General features: G+C 40.0%; 1 protein-coding gene across 5 annotated transcripts in view; it reads right to left on the bottom strand.

Moving 5' to 3' along the window:
* The window catches only part of LOC100436918 (ubiquitin carboxyl-terminal hydrolase 31), an 89,350-nt gene that overhangs the window by 36,972 nt on the left and 31,649 nt on the right, over positions 1 to 20,729 (bottom strand). The window contains exons 1-7 of one of the 5 annotated variants that reach the window (XM_063717207.1): positions 10,267 to 11,746; positions 9,597 to 9,734; positions 8,882 to 8,965; positions 7,954 to 8,042; positions 7,768 to 7,860; positions 7,003 to 7,138; positions 3,879 to 4,023 (exon numbers count right to left, since the gene is read on the bottom strand). In XM_063717207.1, the coding sequence (XP_063573277.1) occupies positions 3,879 to 4,023; positions 7,003 to 7,138; positions 7,768 to 7,860; positions 7,954 to 8,024 (445 nt within the window). In that variant the 5' untranslated portion in view covers positions 8,025 to 8,042; positions 8,882 to 8,965; positions 9,597 to 9,734; positions 10,267 to 11,746. Of the gene's footprint in view, positions 1 to 3,878; positions 4,024 to 7,002; positions 7,139 to 7,767; positions 7,861 to 7,953; positions 8,043 to 8,881; positions 8,966 to 9,223; positions 9,279 to 9,596; positions 9,735 to 10,266; positions 11,747 to 20,729 lie in introns of those variants that run through there. The other 4 variants (XM_054533628.2, XM_054533627.2, XM_054533629.2 and 1 more) reach the window with 4 other exon arrangements.

The following is a 20,729-nucleotide window of genomic DNA, read 5'->3' as shown; positions in this document are numbered from 1 at the left end:
CTTTCTTCACAGAATTGGAAAAAACCACTTTAAAGTTCATATGAAACCAAAAAAGAGCCTGCATTGCCAAGACAATCCTAAGCAAAAAGAACAAAGCTGGAGGCATCACACTACCTAACTTCAAAGTATACTACAAGGCTACAGTAACCAAAACAGCATGGTACTGGTACCAACACAGAGATACAGACCAATGGAACAGAACAGAGGCCTCAGAAGTAACCACACATCTACAACCATCTGATCTTTGACAAATCTGACAAAAACAAGAAATGGGGAAAGGATTCCCTATTTAATAAATGGTGCTGGGAAAACTGGCTAGCCATATGTAGAAAGCTGAAACTGGATCTCTTCCTTACACCTTATACAAAAATTAATCCAAGGTGGATTAAAGACTTAAATCTTAGACCTAGAACCATAAAAACCCTAGAAGAAAACCTAGGCAATATCTTTAGGGACATAGGCATGAGCAAGGACTTCATGATTAAAACACGAAAAGCAAAGGCAACAAAAGCCAAAATTGACAAATGGGATCTAATTAAACTAAAGAGCTTCTGCACGGCAAAAGAAACTACCATCAGAGTGAACAGGCAACCTACAGAATGGGAGAAAATTTTTGCAATCTACCCATCTGACAAAGGGCTAATATCCAGAATCTACAAAGAACTCAAACAAATTTACAAGAAAAAAACAACCCCATCAAAAAGTGGGCAAAGGATATGAACAGACACTTCTCAAAAGAAGACATTTATGCATCCAACAGACACAGGAAAAAGTGCTCATCATCACTGGTCATCAGAGAAATGCAAATCAAAACCACAATGAGATACCATCGCACGCCAATTAGAATGGCAATCATTAAAAAGTCAGGAAACAACAGATGCTGGAGAGGATGTGGAGAAATAAGAATGCTTTTACACTGTTGGTGGGAGGGTAAATTATTTCAACCATTGTGGAAGACAGTGTCACAATTCCTCAAGGATCTAGAATTAGAATTACCCTTTGACCCAGCAATCCCATTACTGGGTATATACCCAAAGGATTATATATCATGCTACTAAAAAGACACATGCACATGCACATAAAAAATTAACTCAAAATGGTTCAAAAAACTATAACATAAGAGCTAAAACTATAAAACTCTTAAAAGAAATTATGGGGTAAATCTTTATGACTTTGGATTTGATAAAGTGTCAGATATGACAACAAAAGCACAAGCAAAAAAAAAAATAGATAAACTGGACTTCAACAAAACTAAGAACTTTTATGTTTCAAAGGACATTATCAGGTAGTTAAAAGACCACCCACAGAATGGGAGAAAATATTTGCAAATCATATATCTGATAAGGGTCTAGTATTCAGCATATGTGAAAATTCCTAAAACTCAACAACAAAAAGCAAACAATGCAATTTTAAGATGGGTAAAATATTTGAACAGACATTTTTCCAAATATGATATACAAATGGCCAACAAGCACAAGAAAAGATGCTCAACATGATGTCAGTCACAAACACAAATCAAAACCATAATGAGATACCACTTCATACCCCCTACAATGGCTAAAATTAAAGAGTCAGATAATAATCAAGTGTTGGTAAGGACGTAGAGAAACTAGAACCCTCAAACACTGCTGATAAAAATGTAACATGGTGCGGCCACTTTGGAAAACAGTCTGTAAGTTCCCCCAAATGATTAAACATAGATTACCACACAACCCAGCAGTTCTATTCCCAGGTATGAAGAGAAACGAAAACATAAGTCCACACAAAAACTTGTGTGGAATGTTCACAGGAGCATTATTCATATTAGCCAGAAGGTGGAAACAACCCAAATGTTCATTAACAATGAATAAACAAAATGTGATCTATTCAAACAATAAAATATTATTTGGCCACAAAAAGGAATTAAGTATGATATATGCTACAACATGAATGAATCTTGAAAACATCACACTAAGTAAAGCCAGTCACAAAATACCACATATTTTATGATTCCATTTATATGGAAGTCTAGACTAGGGAAATCTGTAGAAACAGAAAGTAGAATAGTGGGCCGGGTGTGGTGGCTCATGCCTGTAAGATTACCAGCACTTTGGGAGGCCAAGGCAGGTGGATCACTTGAGGTCAGGAGTTCGAGACCAGCCTGGCCAACATGGTGAAACCCCATCTCTACTAAAAATATAAAAATTAGCCAGGTGTGGTGGCATGTGCCTGTGATGCCAGCTACTCAGGAGGCTAAGGCTGCAGTGAGCCAAGATCATGCACTACACTCCAGCCTGAGCGACACAGCAAGACTCTGTCTCAAAAAGAAAAAGAGAGAGAGAGAGAAAGTAGAATAGTGACTGCTTAGAGCTTGGCAGGATGGGGAGACTGGAAGGTACCTTGGGGAGACAAAGCAGGAGCTAACGAGAATAGAAGCTGGAGAAGTGAATCCTCAGCACAGCAAATGGTAGGGAACATGGAAAAGCACATGGCATGTCTGAGAAACAGAGTAACCTGAAAGAGAAGACCTGAGGAAGGAGAGGAAATGGGAGTAGACAGACTGGAAAGAAAGGCAAGGACCAAATCATGGCAGGGGAGGAGGGTGTTATGCTCCTTCTAAGGTGTTTAGATTTGATCTTAGAAAAGGGGAATCACTGGTAAATGAATAGCATGTAACATGATCAGAACTGTGTATTAGAGTAAGTCTGTGGAGAAATAACTAGAAAGGAGAAAGCTCAGTGGTAAAGATAAAAACTTACTGGAAAAGCTCAGTTGGGACTGGCCTGAACTACGTCAGTGGCAGTAGAATAAAGGTGAAAAATGCAGTGTGTGTCAGCAGCTCTATGAGAATTTTGAAGGAGAAGTTATCAAGCTTGGATCCAGTTTGAGTGAAGAGGAGGATGGTAGTGCCATTATTTCTAGAAAAAATGCAGGAGCAACCAATCTAAGAAAGAAATGCTAAGGGTAAGACACCTGTAGGATTTCTAAGTAGAAATTCCAGTAGGGAGGTGGAAGTCAAGGAATGGAACTGGAATCAAAAGAAAAGTTGAGGCTAGGGGGGGAATTCAGTTCAAAAAATCAAGGCGTGGAAAATCCTGATAAGAGCGGCAGTTCTCACTTTAGCTTGCATCATGATCACCTACCTAAAGGGCTTCTTTACCAGAGTTTCTCCTTTACTAGGTGTGGAGTAGGGACCAAGAATTTGCATTTCTAACCAGTTCCCAGGTAATAGTGATGCATTAATAACCACCAGGGTAGAGCAAAAGAAGAGGAGCCCTAGGAGGAACCCTGAAGAATGCTGTGGCCAGGAGCAAAGTCTGAGTTGCTTGGTAACTCTTAAAATCAGAATAACCCCATAACTCCAGGCACAGTGAGGAGACAAGCTAAGTTCCAAATCACAGCCCAAACCACAGTAAGAGGAACAATACTGTCCAGGGCTTTACTTCATTTTGCTGCCTATCAATGAAGAGTTACATGCAAATTTCTTAAAAGCAGGTACCAAGAAAACATTCTATAGCAAAAATGTTAGAATCTTAAGAGGTGATAGCAAAATTAAAAAGAAAAAAAAAAAAAAACAACCTATGGCATAGTATATCCTCCTGAATGTCATGATAAGATGCCAAAAAGGCTACTTAAAGGAGGTCACAGTCAGTCCTGAATCTCAATAAGAGGTTTTCCCAACTAAACTATGGATATATCTTTGCCTAAAACAGTAAGAGCTGCCTTCTTCTAGGAAAATATTACTGTAAGATTTTTACCATTATACCATCATAAAAAAATTATGTGTATTTTACCACAATTAAAAAAATGTATATCATTATATAATAGACAACTAAAAGGGTAGACTATAGTTAAACCTGCAAACCCAGGTGGCATTATGGAAACAGGAGCTCATTTACCTCTTTGACTGAGAATTCCTTCAGGCCTAAATATTTCGGGAGTCTCAAAGGCAAAAATGCAGTCGCTTTCATGGACTGTTTCCAGGTCGTCTGTATCACAAAAGGAACGATGGAACCCATCATAGTACATTTCTGTTAACACAATCTAAAAACAGGAAAAATGTAAACAGTTGGGTAACTGGAAATTCGATACTAATTGATCTCCCAATTCTATGAACTTCTCCAGACCATCAGGACTGGCAGTGGTCTGAGAGACCTCTGAAACATCTCACAGAGCCCACTTTATTTGCCTTTAATGAGAGAATCCTGGAAGCACAGTATCCTCTGTAATTATATAACAATATACAGTCACCCCTCCATATCTGTGGGTGCTACATCTGTGGATTCAACCAACTGCAGATCAAAAATATTCAGAAGAAAAAAAAAGGATGATTGAATGTATACTGAACAGTCTTTTTTTCTTGTCATTATTCCCTAAACAATATAGCATAACAAGTATTTACATAACATTTACACTGTATTAAGTATTGTAAGTTATCTGGAGATGATTTAAAGTATATTGGAGGTACAACTATTATGTATCCATAAATAAAAAGTAAAAATAAATAAAGTACACAGGATGATATGCTCAGGTTCTATGCAAATACTGTGCCATGTTATAAAAGGGATTAAAGCACTGTGGATTTCGGTATCCTAGTGCAAGGGTTCCTACAACCAATCCCATGGACACTGAGGGAAACCTGTACTCTGATGCAGAACTCCATGACTCTAACTCCAGAGTTTCTCTAAGTTTTAGTGTAGAAGAGAACCAGGAGATCATAATGTCTAACCTCCATTTCACGGAAAGAAGAGACGCCGAGAGACTTGCCTAAAGTTCTACAACGATTCAGCCTCATGTCGAGGACAGAGTCCACATCTGACTCTGAGGCTTTCTCCCATATCATTTAATTTTCTATTTTTCAAGGCTAAACCATGGATATTTGTATTGAAAAAAAAAATCAACTCAAATGTCCAAAAATACTAACTAATTAAACGTAGTATAGCCTTACTGGAATTATAAAGCTACTAAAAAGAATAAACTATATATATTTGCACTAACATGCAAAAATCTAAGTAAATACAAAGCAAGGTAAAAATAATATGTGTAAATGATTCTACTTATATAAAATAATGTATATATGCATGGAAAAAATCTAAATGAATACTATATAACATAGTATTAAAGTTAGTAACCCTTAGCATTAAGATACCTAGTATGAGATACTTCCTCTTTCTGTTATATTTCAAGAAATGGTTATTTTACAATAAAACAGAAAAACAGGACAGGCATGGCGGCTCAAGCCTGTAATCCCAGCACTTTGGGAGGCCAAGACAGAAGGACTGCTGAGGCCAGGAGTTCAAGACCAGCCTGGGCAACATGCCAAAACCTTGTCTCTATGAAAAATACAAAAATCAGCTGGGTGTGGTGGCATGTGCCTACAGTCCCCACTACTTGGGAAGCTGAGGTGGGAGGACTGCTTGAGCCCACAAGGTTGAGGCTGCAGTGAGCCATGATTGCACCAATGCACTCCAGCCTGGGCAACAGAGTGAGACCCTGTCTCAAACAATCCATACATACATACATACAAACAAACAAACAAAACAGAAAAACAAAAGATGGAGAGGAGAACACGGGAGACATTTAAAGACTTCATTATATGCTCAGCCGTGCTGTCTAGTGAAAAAGCACTGGATTGGGCATGCAGGTTCCAGTTTGGCCTGTCACCAACCAGCCCTGCAAACCTGAACAAGTCCCACGGCTTTTCTGAGCCTCTTTCAAATAAGGGAGTTGGACCGGACCCCTGAGGTCCCCTCTACCAGCACTAACATTCTGCGAATCTACCAGGTAAAAGGGGTTGGTGGTATATTCTACAAATAGTCCAGCAAAAATGTTCCTGGCACATTTTCCTTCTAATGAATTTAATGACCATGTTGTTTTTCTGCCGGTGAACATGCAAGTAAAATTCACTTTCTTCAGCAAACTGAGGTCAACAGCAAACTTGTAATTATTTCACCAATTTAAACCACATGCAAAAGGAGCCAGACAGTGCTGGAAGCTCTAAAGATGCAACCAGATTTGCCCTGGACACCACCGAAGCCTCGCTCCCTCCCTTTCTGCCTTTCCCTCATCCTGAAGGGAAGAAAGAGCCAACGGGCTTTTCAGAGTAGGAAAGAATATGAACATTTTATCAACATGCCAGTACTTGGCCTGCAAAAATATGAGATATTTGCCATATTAGGGCAACACTGCTGGCTGTGTTTGTTTTACTGTGGTAACTTCCCAAATGACGCCACATGAGGCCGAAGTACAAAACACCTTTATTAGTCCAGGGATTACACAGTAGCTTCCAGAAGCTACTATCTAGGGAAAGCAATTTAGCTACTGAGTCATCTTTCCTTAATAAATCTTAAATAAGGAATGTTTTTCCAAATAAAATAATAATAGTAAATTGAGTAAAAGCTATCTGCAAAAACATGTCAAGTCCAAACAGGTCAAAAGTATTTTTGGTAAATTTCAACATAACTGCTTATCAAACATTTACCCCAAAAGGGATGCGGCATGGGCACAACTTCCCTTTCTCTTCTCTAAACAAGGTAAGAGACTCTGGTCCAGCCGTAATGAGAAAACAAAACGTATTGAGCATCTATTACATACAGAACACGGTACTAGCAAGATATCCACTCTTATCACCACAATGGGAAGGGGTTTTCTAGTGTCACTCCTTAAGTTTTCAAAGCCTCTTTGAGTATCAAACACTGTGAGGACGCTCCAGTGCCCACATACACATCCACAGGAATGATTTAAGAAGGGTTAAGTAATTATACCTTATGAACAAGGCTACAAGAAGGTCTTGGTGTAAAGTCACAGCTTCTTTTAAAATTACATACACAATTAAATGAAACATGAAAAGTTTCTCTATACATTTTAGTCTTTGGGGTCTTGATTTTTTTCCCTCAACTCTAAATGCAACTGGTTTTAAATCTCTATCCAACCATACTTGGCAAAGAACTATAAAAAATTCTAAGAGAACAGAAAGCAATACTTTTGTGGCTCATGTGTAACTGGTCTTAGCAGACTTATTACCTGATCAGTGGGGATCTTTGTTTCCACAGACACTGCTTCCCGAAGTCTGGCAACAGTCCCAGACAGAGGTACGGCCACACCAATCCTCATGCAGTGAGAACATTTGCCTTGATACACTACAGTGACATAGAGAGGCCTGTACAGATCAAAGTCAGATCTTCTCATTAGTCACTTATTTCAACTAAAATATAGACGATGCAAAATAAACCTGAGATGAAATCAACAAAAAACTAAAGCTAACCCACACTGTTACTCAGAAGCCCAAATGGAAAAATTTCACTTGGCTCTAAGCAGAACTATCAATCGTCGAGATCTTTGGAAAAGGCAATCTTCATAAAATGAACATTCTATGAAGCAAACAAAAATATATCTACACTTGATTCTGTGCTTTGTATTTTCTTTAGAACAGCATAACTCCTGGAAATGTTGAGAAATTGTTCAAAATAAAGCAACTAAGAAAGAAGAAATGTAAAGTAAGGTCTCTAGAGAATCCTGAAGTCACTCAGCAGCCCTGCCCATCCCCCGATACTATGTGTGGATGACAAACCGGGCCAGACTACACAGCCCCTGCTTGCTTCACGTGCCTGCTTACCCTGCAAACTCAGGAGGGCATTTATTCTTGTAAGGTTGTAGCAATGACTGTATTCAATCCCATTATTAATCCCATTACCTGTCTAAATAAGTAAGAAGACCTAATAGGAGCCTACAGAGGAAAAGGGATACCATAAGAAAATACAGTCTTCATTTTACTAAATCCATTCTTACCTTGTGTGGGGTAGAGGAATTGGCAAAGAAATGCAAAGGAAAGGATCAAAAGTGTTGCTCTGTTTCTGACAATGAGGACACGTCAAAGAAGATCTTCAAAACAAAAAGGTAAGATGCTTGATATTAAAATCACCCAGAACGATGTCAGGTAAACAAAATAAGTGGAAACATCTGATTTTCTCATACCTATATTGGGCTTGAAAGAGTTCTTGTACAAAAGTGCTACAGACAGGAAAAGATGGTCCCTCAGGCATCATATCAGTCTCTGACGGTGGCTAAAAAAAAAGAAAGTACAATTTCACAGACTAGAAAGACCAATTCTTGGTTGAAGATGAAGCTAGAGAATCACAAATGACCTTGACTTCCTTTACAAGCTATGCATCAAGTGCAGATACTTCAGTGACGGGCACCTGCTAAAGGAGCCAGAACACAGCAGGTAGGATGTAGGTCGCGTGGACTCATCCCCTCACACAGACTCTGCCAGCGATCGTCTCTGCACAGCACTCAGCCGGGCAGCTCCCCTTCCCCAGGATGCTCCAGTTTCCCTCCAATTCTCAAAGCCCCCATCCCAATCTCCTCTAAGAAGTAATCCCCAACCACTTTAAAAGTACTAATCCTGGCCGGGCACAGTGGCTCATGCCTGTAATCCCAACACTTTGAGAGGCCGGGGTGGGTGGATCACTTGAGGTCGTGAGTTCGAGACCAGCCTGACCAACATGGAGAAACCCCATCTCCACTAAAAATACAAAATTAGCCGGCTGTGGTGGCACATGTCTGTAATCCCAGCTACTCAGGAGGCTGAGGTAGGAGAATCACTTGAACCCAGGAAGCAGAGGTTGTGGTGAGCCGAGATTGCGCCATTGCACTCCAGCCTGGGCAACAAGAGCAAAAGTCCGTCTCAAAAAAAAAAAGTACTAATGCTTCCCATGCCTAAATTCCCTAGTACCTATTAGTTGTGCTGTGTATGTTGGTGCCTAATCACACTCTACTTCATGTTGTATTTAACTTTTCATGTCCCTCCGCCTAACAATTAGTTACTGAGCACCTGCTACCACATGCAGAGAGCACTGTACAGAACATTAGGATACAAAGATAATAAGACCCAGTGCCTGACCTTGAGGATGTCTCAATTTGGTGGGAGAGTCAGCCACACGCATATAGTCATATGACAGAATAGAGTGTTCAGGCACAAAAGGACCTTGAATCAGAATAATTTAACAACTTACCAAATTTAGAAATTTAAAATTTGAAGTACAGAGCAGAATTATCAAAAACTTTAAAAGCTGCCCAAGGAAAGCAACTCTTTAGTCTAATTTTTTTCCATTATATAAGTTATTTTATCCATATTTGTAAGACCACATGTATAAAATTAAGAATTAATTGCTATGTTTCTCAATAAGAACATTCTGGGGCTCCTATGGTCAAATCCAATCCCAACAGCAGAGAAAATCCATACGTTTCCTTTATGATTGTGTATTCATTCCAGTGAACTACAGAGTATGTGTCTTACTAGAATAGAAAGCAAACATATTCTGCTTTAAAAACAGTTTAGTGAAATGGAATCACTTTTTTTAATCTGAAGCTCATCATACATGCAAATGTTTCCCCTCTCATCAGACTATAAATTCCTTGGGGACAACAGCTCTTGTATCTTACACTGCCAGCACAGTAGTAAACAAAATGAAATGTCCTTTAAGTAGCCATTGAATCTTATACTCACCCAGAGCTTAGTCAATTTCATTGTATTAACGCAATGCAACAATCCTCAGTAGAAAAATCTACACACTCTCATGGCTAGCTGACTGCCCTAGGGCAGCATGCGTCCTTACCTTCAGAGGAGGCTGGCCACTCTGCTTCACTGAATGGTTGAGGTCTTCATGAACTCGGTCCAAAAGCCACAGCAGAAACTCCTGGGCATCATGCTGGGAATTTCCCCGGTACTGCAGTGCATTCTTTGACACAATAGTCTATGCAGGTAAATAAATCAGCATGAACAGCTGTGAGTTCCTGGCTTTAAAGAAAAACTATTTATTCATAATCCCAAAAGGGATGCAAGATCTCAAGGGTGTTAGAGAGTACTTCCCAGAAGGAGTGAAAAGTAAAAACAGATGCCAGTGTAAAAACCTCACCCCTAGAAACATGTACCAGAACCCTTAAAATGCACTTACTCCAGCAATTCTACTTTTAGGAGTGTAACTAAAGAAATCATCAGAACAGCCTGTCAAGACTTCTAAGAAAATATTAATCAGGGTTTATAAAAGCAAATAATTGGTAATAACTTGGACATCTTAAAAAAGAGAATTGGTTAAGAGTAGGAGGAGCTGAAACAGTAAAGACAGTTAAATTATGATACAACTACATGACATCCTTAAGAAATACTATATTAAGGGAAAAAAGGTTATAAATAAGTAGTGTGAAATGTGAATGTATTCTTGTAAAAATCGTTTAGGGGGGTATAGACATATACATACAAAGAAAAAGTTCTAAAATAACACATACCTACATATTCAGTATTATCTCTGGGTGATAGAATAACAGGTGCTTTTTTTCCTTCTCACTTTTCATATTTTCTACAATGAATACATGTTACATAACAAAGCAGTTAAAAGTTTTGTTTCAAACTTTACAAGATTGATTTACATTGCTTTTGCTAAAATGCTAAACTTTTATTAGGTAAGATACATAACAGCTTCAAGATTCATCACTCATCAACAAAGATTTAATAAGTGTCTAAGATACTAACAGCCTAGTGAGGGGGACAGGGAGAAAGTCCACGCTTACAGTGTAGTTAATGGGATGGTGGTGATGGATGCCAAGTTTCTCATAGTCAGAGAGGGAAGTTACAGATAAGCAAGGAGGGAAGGCAATGAATCAACTGAAGTTAGTATAAACTCCTATTTAGCTTAACATAGAGATGAACAGATAAATAATTACAGATATTTATATAAACTTGGGTTCACATCCATATATCTGTACACTGAAAGGCGAAGTAGTGACACCCCAGTAACAATGTGCACATCCAGTGCCCATATCTTGGTTTCCAATACCATTTTCCAATATAAAACTAGGGCTCCTTGGAGAAATGGCCGATTCAAGGACATTGGGACAGGGGACATGTCAAAGGGACACAGGAACCAATCTAAAAGAACTCCCAACAGCCAAAGCTGGAACAATCTGATCAACAGAATAAACAATATTGGGTTATAACCCAAAGTATAAAAAAGTATTAATTGATATAATTAAATGACTGAATGAATAAATAGGGAGAAGAGACAAATCTTCCTTACAGAGGAATTCCAAATAATTTATATCAATAATCCCCCCTCCAGGAGGTAAAGCTTACCACCCCTACACCTTGAGTGCGGTTTGGGATAGTGACTTACTTCCAAAGACAGGAGAATGGAAAGAGGAGTAGAAAGTAACTTATAGTTACTAACACAGTAACTGACACTGCTTCAGAGAGCTGGGCAAGGTTGACATCATCAGTGGTAAGTCACGTTGCTAGCATGTGCACTTGATATGTGATGAAAAGAACATTTTACCTCTGGTCTTCCTCCCAAAAACCCATGGCCTCAGTCTAATCATAAGGAAAACATCAGACAAAACCCAAACTGAGGGACATTCTGCAAAAAAAAAAAAAAAAAAAAAAAAAAGTGACTGGTGCTTCTCAAAACTATCAAGGTCTTCAAGGATAAGGAAAGTCTGAGAAACAATCACAGACCAGAAGAGACTAAGATGATGTGATGACTAAATGTAATGTGTTATCCCATGGGAGCCTGGAACAGAAAAAAGGCACAAGAGAATAACTGGGGAAACCTGAATAAAGTATCAAATTTAATCAACAGTAATGTACCAGTGTTAGCTTCTTACTTATAACAAATGCACTACAGTGACACAGGATATTAACAAAAGGGAAACTGAGTATGGGCTTCATGGAAACTCTATGCTACCTTTGCCACTTTTCTGTAAATCTAAAACTATCCTAAAAGTTTATTTAAATATGAATATATATATATTTACAAACTTTCTATAAATACAAATATGGCAGTTGTGTATATGCGTATCATGGGAAAAGAAGAGAGGCTAATTAAGAAGTAAAAGGATGGTGGTGTTAACTAATAGACAAGAAACCCTTCCAGGAGATGTCATTTGAGCTGGGCCTTGAAGATAAAGAGGCAGGGATTCAAGGCTGAGGAAGCAACATGCACAAACACACAAAGGTACAATATGACACCTTCAAGGAAGACCAACAAGGTAGAAATAGGCCTGAAATTCCAGATCTATTAGACAGAATGGGAGGAGATCAAACAGTAAACAGATTAGGCAGAGTAGGAGGATATGAAACAGTAAAGTCAGATGCCAGCTCAGGAAAGATTTTAAAGGCCACTCAAACATGGCACAGGGAGCCATAAATGAAATGGTAAATTAAGATCATGGGCTCTGGAGCATACAGCCTGAGTTCAGATCTCTGTTGCCCCACTTCCTATTTGTGAGGCCTGGTACTACTCTCCTCCAAAGTAAAATGGATAATAATGACTCAGTGTGATGAACAGATTTTGAGAATGCATGCCAAACATTTCACTTGTAAATGAGATAAAACCAGCACTCAAATTTTAGCCATATTATATATGGGAGTAAAGACAAATCAGGGGGCCGGGCGCAGTGGCTCACACCTGTAATCCCAGCACTTTGGGAGGCCAAGGAGGGTGGATCACAAGGTCAGGAGATCGAGACCATCCTAGTTAACATGGTGAAACCCCGTCTCTATTAAAAATAGAAAAAATTAGCCGGGCGTGGTAGTGGGCGCCTGTAGTCCTAGTGACTTGGGAGGCTGAGGCAGGAGAATTGCGTGAACCCGGGAGGCAGAGCTTGCAGTGAGCCAAGATCATGCCACTGCCCTCCAGCCTGGATGACAGAGCGAGACTCTATCTCAAAAAAAATAAATAAATAAATAAATAAAAATTAAAAAGAGAGAAAACGGGAGGCAACTGCACAATGGGAGAGTAGTTAGGAAACAAACTAAAGAGGCAAGAAATAATGACAGTCTAAGCTAAAGCAGTGAGGACAGAATGGGAAGGCAGATTTGGGAGAGATTTAGGAATTTGAGTGGTAGAATCAATAGGATTTGTGACCTAATGAATGTGGAGAGGGAGGAAGGAGGTATTAATGTCACTCAGGTGTCTTACCTAGATGATGAGCAACTGGTAGTACGCTGCATCAAGATAGAAAATAAAAAAGGAGGAAGTCCAGGAAAGAGTTCCCAGAATGAGTCCCCCCTTTTGAATCCATTGTAGTTAAAGTTCTACGGAAGCTCTGAATGGAAGTTATCTGGTAAACAACTGAAAAATACAGATCTGTGGGCTCACTGGAGGAGTCTGTGCTAAGGACAAAGATTTGGAATTCAACAGATGGGTGGTGGTAGAAACCTCAACTAAGGCTGAGAGTGCCCAGACATCATCTATAAGAGATCGAGCCAGAGGACAGAATGCAGAGGTAACCTATATTTAGGTGGGGGGCTCAAAGAAGCCCAAGAAAAACACCATCAAAGATGTAGTGAGAAAATCAGGAGAATGGTGTCTAAGAGTCAAATGAAGAGAGCTTCATGAAGAAAAGGGTGATCAACAGTGTGAAATGTTGAAGAATGATAAAGGAGGCCAGAGAATGAAAAACTGTCTACTATATTCCAATTAAGACAATGATAACAGAGGTGAAAAGGAACAGATTTGCGATTTGCATCACAATCTGATGATCAGTTTGATGTGAATCAACAAGAAAATATTCATTTATAGATCTTGAGATTCAGATTCGGGAGGAAAAAAACAAAGGGATATCACAGAGAATACGGAGGTGTCACTGACACAACTTACTGAATAAAATGAGCAAGGGAGAAGGATCCTGATAGCAACAAAGTTTCAAATACCTGGAAGGGACCACTGGATGCCATCTCAGAAACAGGTACACAAGGAGGAACAGGCGTGATGGGAAGTCTTCACCACGGTACAAAACTTCCCCACTAAATCACCAAATCCAAGTGCTTTTTCCTCAGTCTTCATGTCTATCTCCCTTTAGCATTATATATATGTAAACGGCCTAGGCATGGTGGCTCACGCCTGTAATCCCAGCATTTTGGGAGGCTGAGACAGGTGGATCACCTGAGGTCAAGAGTTCAAAATCAGCCTGACCAACATGGTGAAACTCCGTCTCTACTAACACAAAATTAGTCGGGCGTGGTGGCACATGCCTGTAATCCCAGCTACTTGGGAGGCTGAGGCAGAGAAATGCTTGAACCCGGGAGGCAGAGGATGCAGTGAGCTGAGAACGCACCATTGCACTCCAGCTTAGGCAAGAAGAGTGAAACTCCATCTCAATAAAAAGAAAAATAATTTAAAAAAAAATCTTATTCCATCTTGAAATGGTTTGGCTTATGGCCTTATGTTCCCCTCATTTAGAAGAATCAAAACCAAAGGCATTAGTATGTATAATGGAAGAATGTGAGCTACAGAAGAGAAGATTTCCTAATTTTAAAAAAATGAATAGCCGGGTGCGGTGGCTCACACCTGTAATCCCAGCACTTTGGGAGGCTGAGGTGGGCGGATCACCTGAGGTCGGGAGTTGAAGACTAGCCTGACCAACATGGAGAAATCCCGTCTCTACTAAAAATACAAAATTAGCCGGGCATGGTGGTGCATGGCTGTAGTCCCAGCTACTCAAGAGGCTGAGGCAGGAGAATTGCTTGAACCCGGGAGGCGGAGGTTGTGGTGAGCCGAGATCACGCCATTGCACTCCAGCCTGGGCAACAAGAGTGAAACTCCGTCCCCCCCAAAAAAAAGAATTGATAAAAAACATCATTAGCAGTAATGAAACCTTGGTTGGCTCGGGATGTAAGACAAACATGTAGGTGTCACTATACTGATGGATCGAAAGAGGAAAGCAGATGACACCAAGGTCTCCCATTTCTGACTTAAGTAGGTAATGAACCAGGAACAGAGGAAGAGATTAGGGGACCACAGTTTTGAACAAGCTGCATTTGAGGTATCAACATGATCCCAAGTGAGGTTAAATCTGGTGCTCAGGAAAGAGATTTGAGCTGGAAATTTGAATCAGAGCAGCACACGCCTATCACATGAGACAGAACCCAGGGAACATCTGGTAAGAAGAGGAAGCAGCCGGGACAGAATCTTGAACACTGGAAAAGGTCACAGAAAAGCTGCCCGTGAAGAAGCAAAGAGGTGGCAGCCAGGAGAGAGAGAGTGGCATCATACAAGTGAGGACAGACAAACCTCCACGGAGGCGGAAGCAACAATGAAAACTACTGCAGAAAAGGCAAGTCAGGCAGGCTCTGAGGCAGATCCTCTAGAATAGCAAATTAAGAGGCTGCTTGCTCATGTAATCTCAATGAAGCAGAATATTTATCAGAGAGGGTTAAAAGAAACAAGGCAAGGGTTTGAATGACTGCCAGAGATCATTCTTCATCACCAAGGAGCTCAGTTATAAAAGGATGGAGGAAAGATGCTGTGACCATCTGGAGGGGACCTTCAGGAGCAGAGGGACCCACAGGCTAAGGGAAGGAGCTAACTGAAAGGAGATATCTGAATAAAGATGATTCTTCAGGCTGGGTACAGTGGCTCAAACCTGTAATCCCAGCACTTTGGGAGGCTGAGGTGGGTGGATGACCTGAGGTCAGGAGTTCAACATCAGCCTCGCAAACATGGTGAAACCCCATCTCTACTAAAAATACAGAAGTTAGCCAGGCGTGGTGGTGGGCGCCTGTAATCCCAACTACTTAGGCGACTGAGGCAGGAGAGTTGCTTGAACCTGGGAGGTGGAGATTGCAGTGAGCTGAGATCGCATCACTGCACTCCAGCCTGGGCAATGGAGCAAGACCCTTACTCAAAAAAAAAAAAAAAAGGTGATTCTTTGGTAAGGGGAAAAGGAGAGATTGATTTAAAAGAGGCTGCAGAGGAACTGGCCTTAAACAGAAGGTAGGTAGGAGAGATGGAAGAGAAGGAGGTAAAGATAGTCTTGGATGCAGATAAACTAGAGATAGGAAAGCAGGGAACCTGGTTTTTTGAGTTTATTTTGTAAAGAAAGTAGAGGACAACTGCCAAGAGGAGCTCTTAGTTGTAACAGGAGTAATGACAATCCCATAGCATAGAGTTGGGCCACACAAACTGTCAGAAGTACAGCAAGCTTCTGTTCTGAATCCTCTCTCTTAATTGACTCCCAATGGGGAAAAAATAGAAAAAAAAAAAAGTTTCAGCATAGACATTCCTAACAAATTAACTGAAATCAAACTCTTCCTTACATTTCAAAGCAGATATTTTATACACAGCATCCATTCAGATTTCAGGGTGGAGAGTACGTTCAATTATCAAGACTGCATTAAATTTATTTACGCTTCTGTCCACTATCACTTCAACTCATCCACACTTATCCACCAACTGCTGTGTTCTAAGGCAGAGTGCCAAGGCTACTCAACATGTTTGTTGGGCACGACCAAACAGGTAACAGAACGTCCACAATCCTCGTAACTAGGGCAAAAACCATTCTGGGTCAACCCCACCCTAAATCACTATATCAGACCCTAAAGGAAATTTAAGGAAAAGAAAATCTCAATACACAAACACAAAAGGTCCTCTTTCTGCCTCTTTTTACCCCTCACAATGGTAACTTATTCCCACTGCAGATACCCAGGGGACTACTTATCTTACCTCTTCCCCAGACAAAACAAAACACAGAAGAATCTAATGGCCAATCCTTTAGTATGTATCATAGAAAAAAGAAAAGCAGTAGGAGTCAAGAATCCTAAGCTCAAGCTCCGGCTCTGCCACAAACCACTGGTTATCAGAGGCAACTCACTGAACCTGTGATTCGAATCCTGGTTCATCGAATGAGCAGATGAGACCCCTGCATCCCAAATCTTCACCCAAGCCCTTCCCCAAGAGTCCCGGCAAGTGATCTGGTATACGTTTTTGGTCACATCTGATGTTGCTTTGATTTGCCTTTTACGATCTTTTTTCATAATTAAACCTTAGTTTATTTGATGTCCTAAATTAACCTTTCTGTATGTTTGCAGTTTTGAAAAAGTTGATTATCAATGTCCTCTGTAAATAGAAGCATTGCTACAATCTGAGAAATTATTTATGTCATTTCTATAGAAAACAGAATGTGGGCCAGGTGTGCTGGCTTATGCTTGTAATCTCAGCACATTGGGAGGCCAAGGCAGGAGGATGGCTTGAGCCCAGTTCTAGACCAACCTGGGCAACATATCGAGACCCCGTCTCTATTTAAAATAAATAAAAAGAAAATAGAAGAGAAAAGAAAAAATAAAACATGCACCTTCTTAAAATTAATCTTACATATTTGTGTCTATTTTACAGAATTTGGGTATAGTGTTTCTGTTTGGAAAAAAATATTAAACTGAGTCTCTTGGTCTCCTGGCTTAAATCCTGTACATCCTACTATAAACAAGTTTGACCCCTGCTCCTATTTTCCCCTCAGTTGGGATGATCCTTAGCATATAGTTACTAAATAATAAAGTAAAAGGCAAAACACTTACCGGGTGTTCAAGTTTCACAAAATTTCCCTTACCCTTCAAAGAGAGAATGTTTTTATTTTTTTCCCTTAAAGAAAAAAAAAAAAAAAAAGAGTTGGAAACATGGGTCAGAAAAGAAAAGAGCCATAAAATGAGACATGAGGGTCTTTCTTCCTGTAGAGCCCTAGTAAAGAGGTCGAAGCATCCCAGGCTCCAGGGAAAAGATATTGACTGGTCCAAGACATCCTTCACCTAACTCCAGGAAGAAGAAGAAAAAGCAACGGTCGGTCACTGGTGACTTCCACCCATGGGAAATGGATGTGGCAATATTGGTCTGACATGAATGATCGGGAGTTGGACTTCTCTTTTGGGAAGAAGGGTAGCTTGCAAGACTCATCAAACCCAATCATTGCCCACTTTCTTTGATTCTATGCCAGAAGAAACACAAAATTTGTTTCCAGTGATCATGGACAAAAACAAAAACAAACAAACAAACAAAAACAGAAGAACTCAGGAGGACAATAGTATTTACATTTTAAGAAAAAGAAATAGATGAAATGCAAACAGCTGGTGGTATCTAAAAGTGAAATCTGGTTTATGGGCTGCTGCTGGAAATAAAATAATAAGCGCTTGTCTTGAGAGAAGTTTCATCTTTTGAATTTTACTTTCAGGAAGCCTACTAAGTTGATGAAGAATAATTAGCTAAAACGTAAGGGATAAAATTTGTACAAATAGATGAACACTGTAAAAACAGATACGACTCATGAAAAAATGGTAATATAGTGTCCATGCAATAGTATGACATACTAGGACACAGAATAAATAGGGCCTTCTGTGCCCTTCATCTATTCTTCCTCCTTATCTTCTCCTCTGAGGGGAGACGAGACAAATAAGACTGAGAGGCCCCTAATATTTGCTGGCTGGGGCAACAGCCCCTTGAAAGGGACCCTAAGGCCTCTAGGCTTTCATATGTACTTCCCCTAGGGCTGGAATGCCCTCCACCACACCCTTCAAACCACTCTCCCTCCTCAGAAAGATAAGCAGGGGACCCTGGTGGGAGAGGAGAGAGAAATGAGGCACAGGGAAAGGGGGCTTCCATCCAGGATGGAAAGACAACCTGATGAGGACAGGAGCAAATGCCACACACATTCCTTGGACTCTGTTCACATTTGGCCACAGAGAAAAGCATGTTATTCCTGGTACAGGTTGAGTATCCCTTATCCAAAATGCTCAGAACCATAGGTATTTCAGAGTTCATGTTTTTTTCAGATTTCTGATTATTTGTATTATACTTACCAGCTGAGTATCCCAAATTTGAAAATTCAAAATCCAAAATGCTCCAATGAGCATTTCTTTTGAGCATCATGTGAGTGCTCAGAAAGTTTCAAATTTTGGAGCATTTCAGATTTCAGATTGTCAGATTTAGGATGGTAAACCTGTACAGAGCTCCTGATCCTTCCAGGCACGAGGGCCAAGCATAGGATAACTCAAGTATAGGTGTCCATCATATCTAAGTTCTCAGGATCCAAACTCAGGAACCAAACAGATCTGCATAGCAAAGAATATCTGCACTGCTGTAAGATTGGTGTCAGATTTTAAGCAAATTCATATGTACCACAAAGACCTAGTGGCAAAGACTCATTGCTGAATAACGACTAGTAAAGTATGCATTCCTCACCTAAAAGAAAAGGCTATAATAAAGGGGTTGAGTAATGGTTACTGCATTTCAAGAAATTATAACTGACTCGTGAAACCACAAAACTAAGGGATGAAGTATGGTCAAGAGCCAGGAAAAAAGGGAGAAATAGTGAAAGGAATATCCTATAAGTGGATTCAGCCAGACAAACAAGGAGCAAAAGTTGTCCCAACTGATTATACAAGTAGCAAGAGAAGACCTCCAAGTAAGTATTTACACAATGGTAAAAACTTTCTGCTAGAAATGCAGTAGAAAAAGAAAGACTGGATTATGAATACCAGAGTTCAAGTTCTCATTCTACTACTTTTGATTTTTTTCCTTTTCTTATTTTTGTTGTTGTTGTTGTTGCTGTTGTTGTTGAGATGGAGTCTCTCTCTGTTGTTGTTGTTGTTGAGATGGAGTCTCTCTCTGCCCAGGCTGGAGCGCAGTAGTGCGATCTCAGCTCACTGCAACCTCCGCCTCCTGGGTTCAAGCAATTCTCCTGCCTCAGCCTCCAAGTAGCTGGGACTACAGGTGCACGCCATCATGTCCCGCTAATTTTTGTATTTTTAGTAGAGATGGGGTTTCACCATGTTGGCCAGGCTGGTCTTGAACTCCTGACTTCAAGTGATCCTCCCATTTCAGTCTCTCAAAGTGCTGGGATTACAGGTGTCAGCCTCTGCGCCCAAACTTTCTACCATTTTTTACTTAACATGTGCTTCTCTGAGCCTCAGTCATCTTTTCTGCAAAATGGGAATGGTGATAGTAATGCTTTTCTAAAAGGATTACTGTAAGGCTTTAATGAGATCATAAAAGCATTTTGTAAAGTCTAAAACTCTGTACAGATGCTATTATGTTAGTTTTGAAAAATAGAATAAAAAAAGAAAAGAATCACCCTATGATACTACACAATCCTTAAAAATGCCAAAGAGAAAGAAAACGAGAAAATATCTAAAGCATTAGTTCTCTATCCTGGCTGCACATTAGAATTACCTGGGGAAAGTTAAAAATAAAAACCATGTCCTGGCAGCAGCCCACTGCTAATTTTTTTTTCAAGTGTGACTTATTTTTAATGACTATTTCTAATGTGAAGCCAAGTCTGAGAACAAACACAGCCACATTGGAAAAGCTCCGGAGTTTCACTTCCAAAAGCACCAAAACTTATGGGAGGCTCCTTTGTCATAAGCGCATTATATGACTTCTTACATTACGTTTTATTCATATCTCCAGGACATACCATCTCACATGCATCACTAGACAGTGAACAGGAATAATGTCTTACTCAATATTACTTCCCCAATACCTAGCAAATACAATGCTTGGTGCAAAGGGTAACAATAACAGTTAATACTTATTGAGCGCTTATACTGTATCAGGCATTACGCTTATTGCTTATAGATGTTATTTTCTATAAAATTCATCCTTAATGGCTGGGTGCAGTGGCTCATGCCTGTAATCCCAGCTACTCTACAGGCTGAGGTAGGAGGATCGCTTGAACCCAGGAGGCGGAGGTTGCAGTCAACTGAGATCGCATCACTGCACTCCAGCCTGGGCGACACTGCAAGGCTCTGTCTCAAAAAAATAATAAAATAAAATAAATAAATTCACCCTTAGGAAATTCCGTATGCTGTATTCTTATTTATGGATGAAAAAACCTAGCCTCAGAGAAACAAAGTAACTTTTCAAAGTTATCACTCTTCTTTTGTTCTTTTTTTTTTTTTTTTTTGAGACAGTCTCACTTTGTCCCCCAGG

This window comes from Pongo abelii, chromosome 18, assembly GCF_028885655.2.
Source record: "Pongo abelii isolate AG06213 chromosome 18, NHGRI_mPonAbe1-v2.0_pri, whole genome shotgun sequence".
Classification (NCBI taxonomy): domain Eukaryota; kingdom Metazoa; phylum Chordata; class Mammalia; order Primates; family Hominidae; genus Pongo; species Pongo abelii.
Note: the sequence above shows the minus strand (reverse complement) of the source record. Positions and strands in the feature narration are given on the sequence as shown.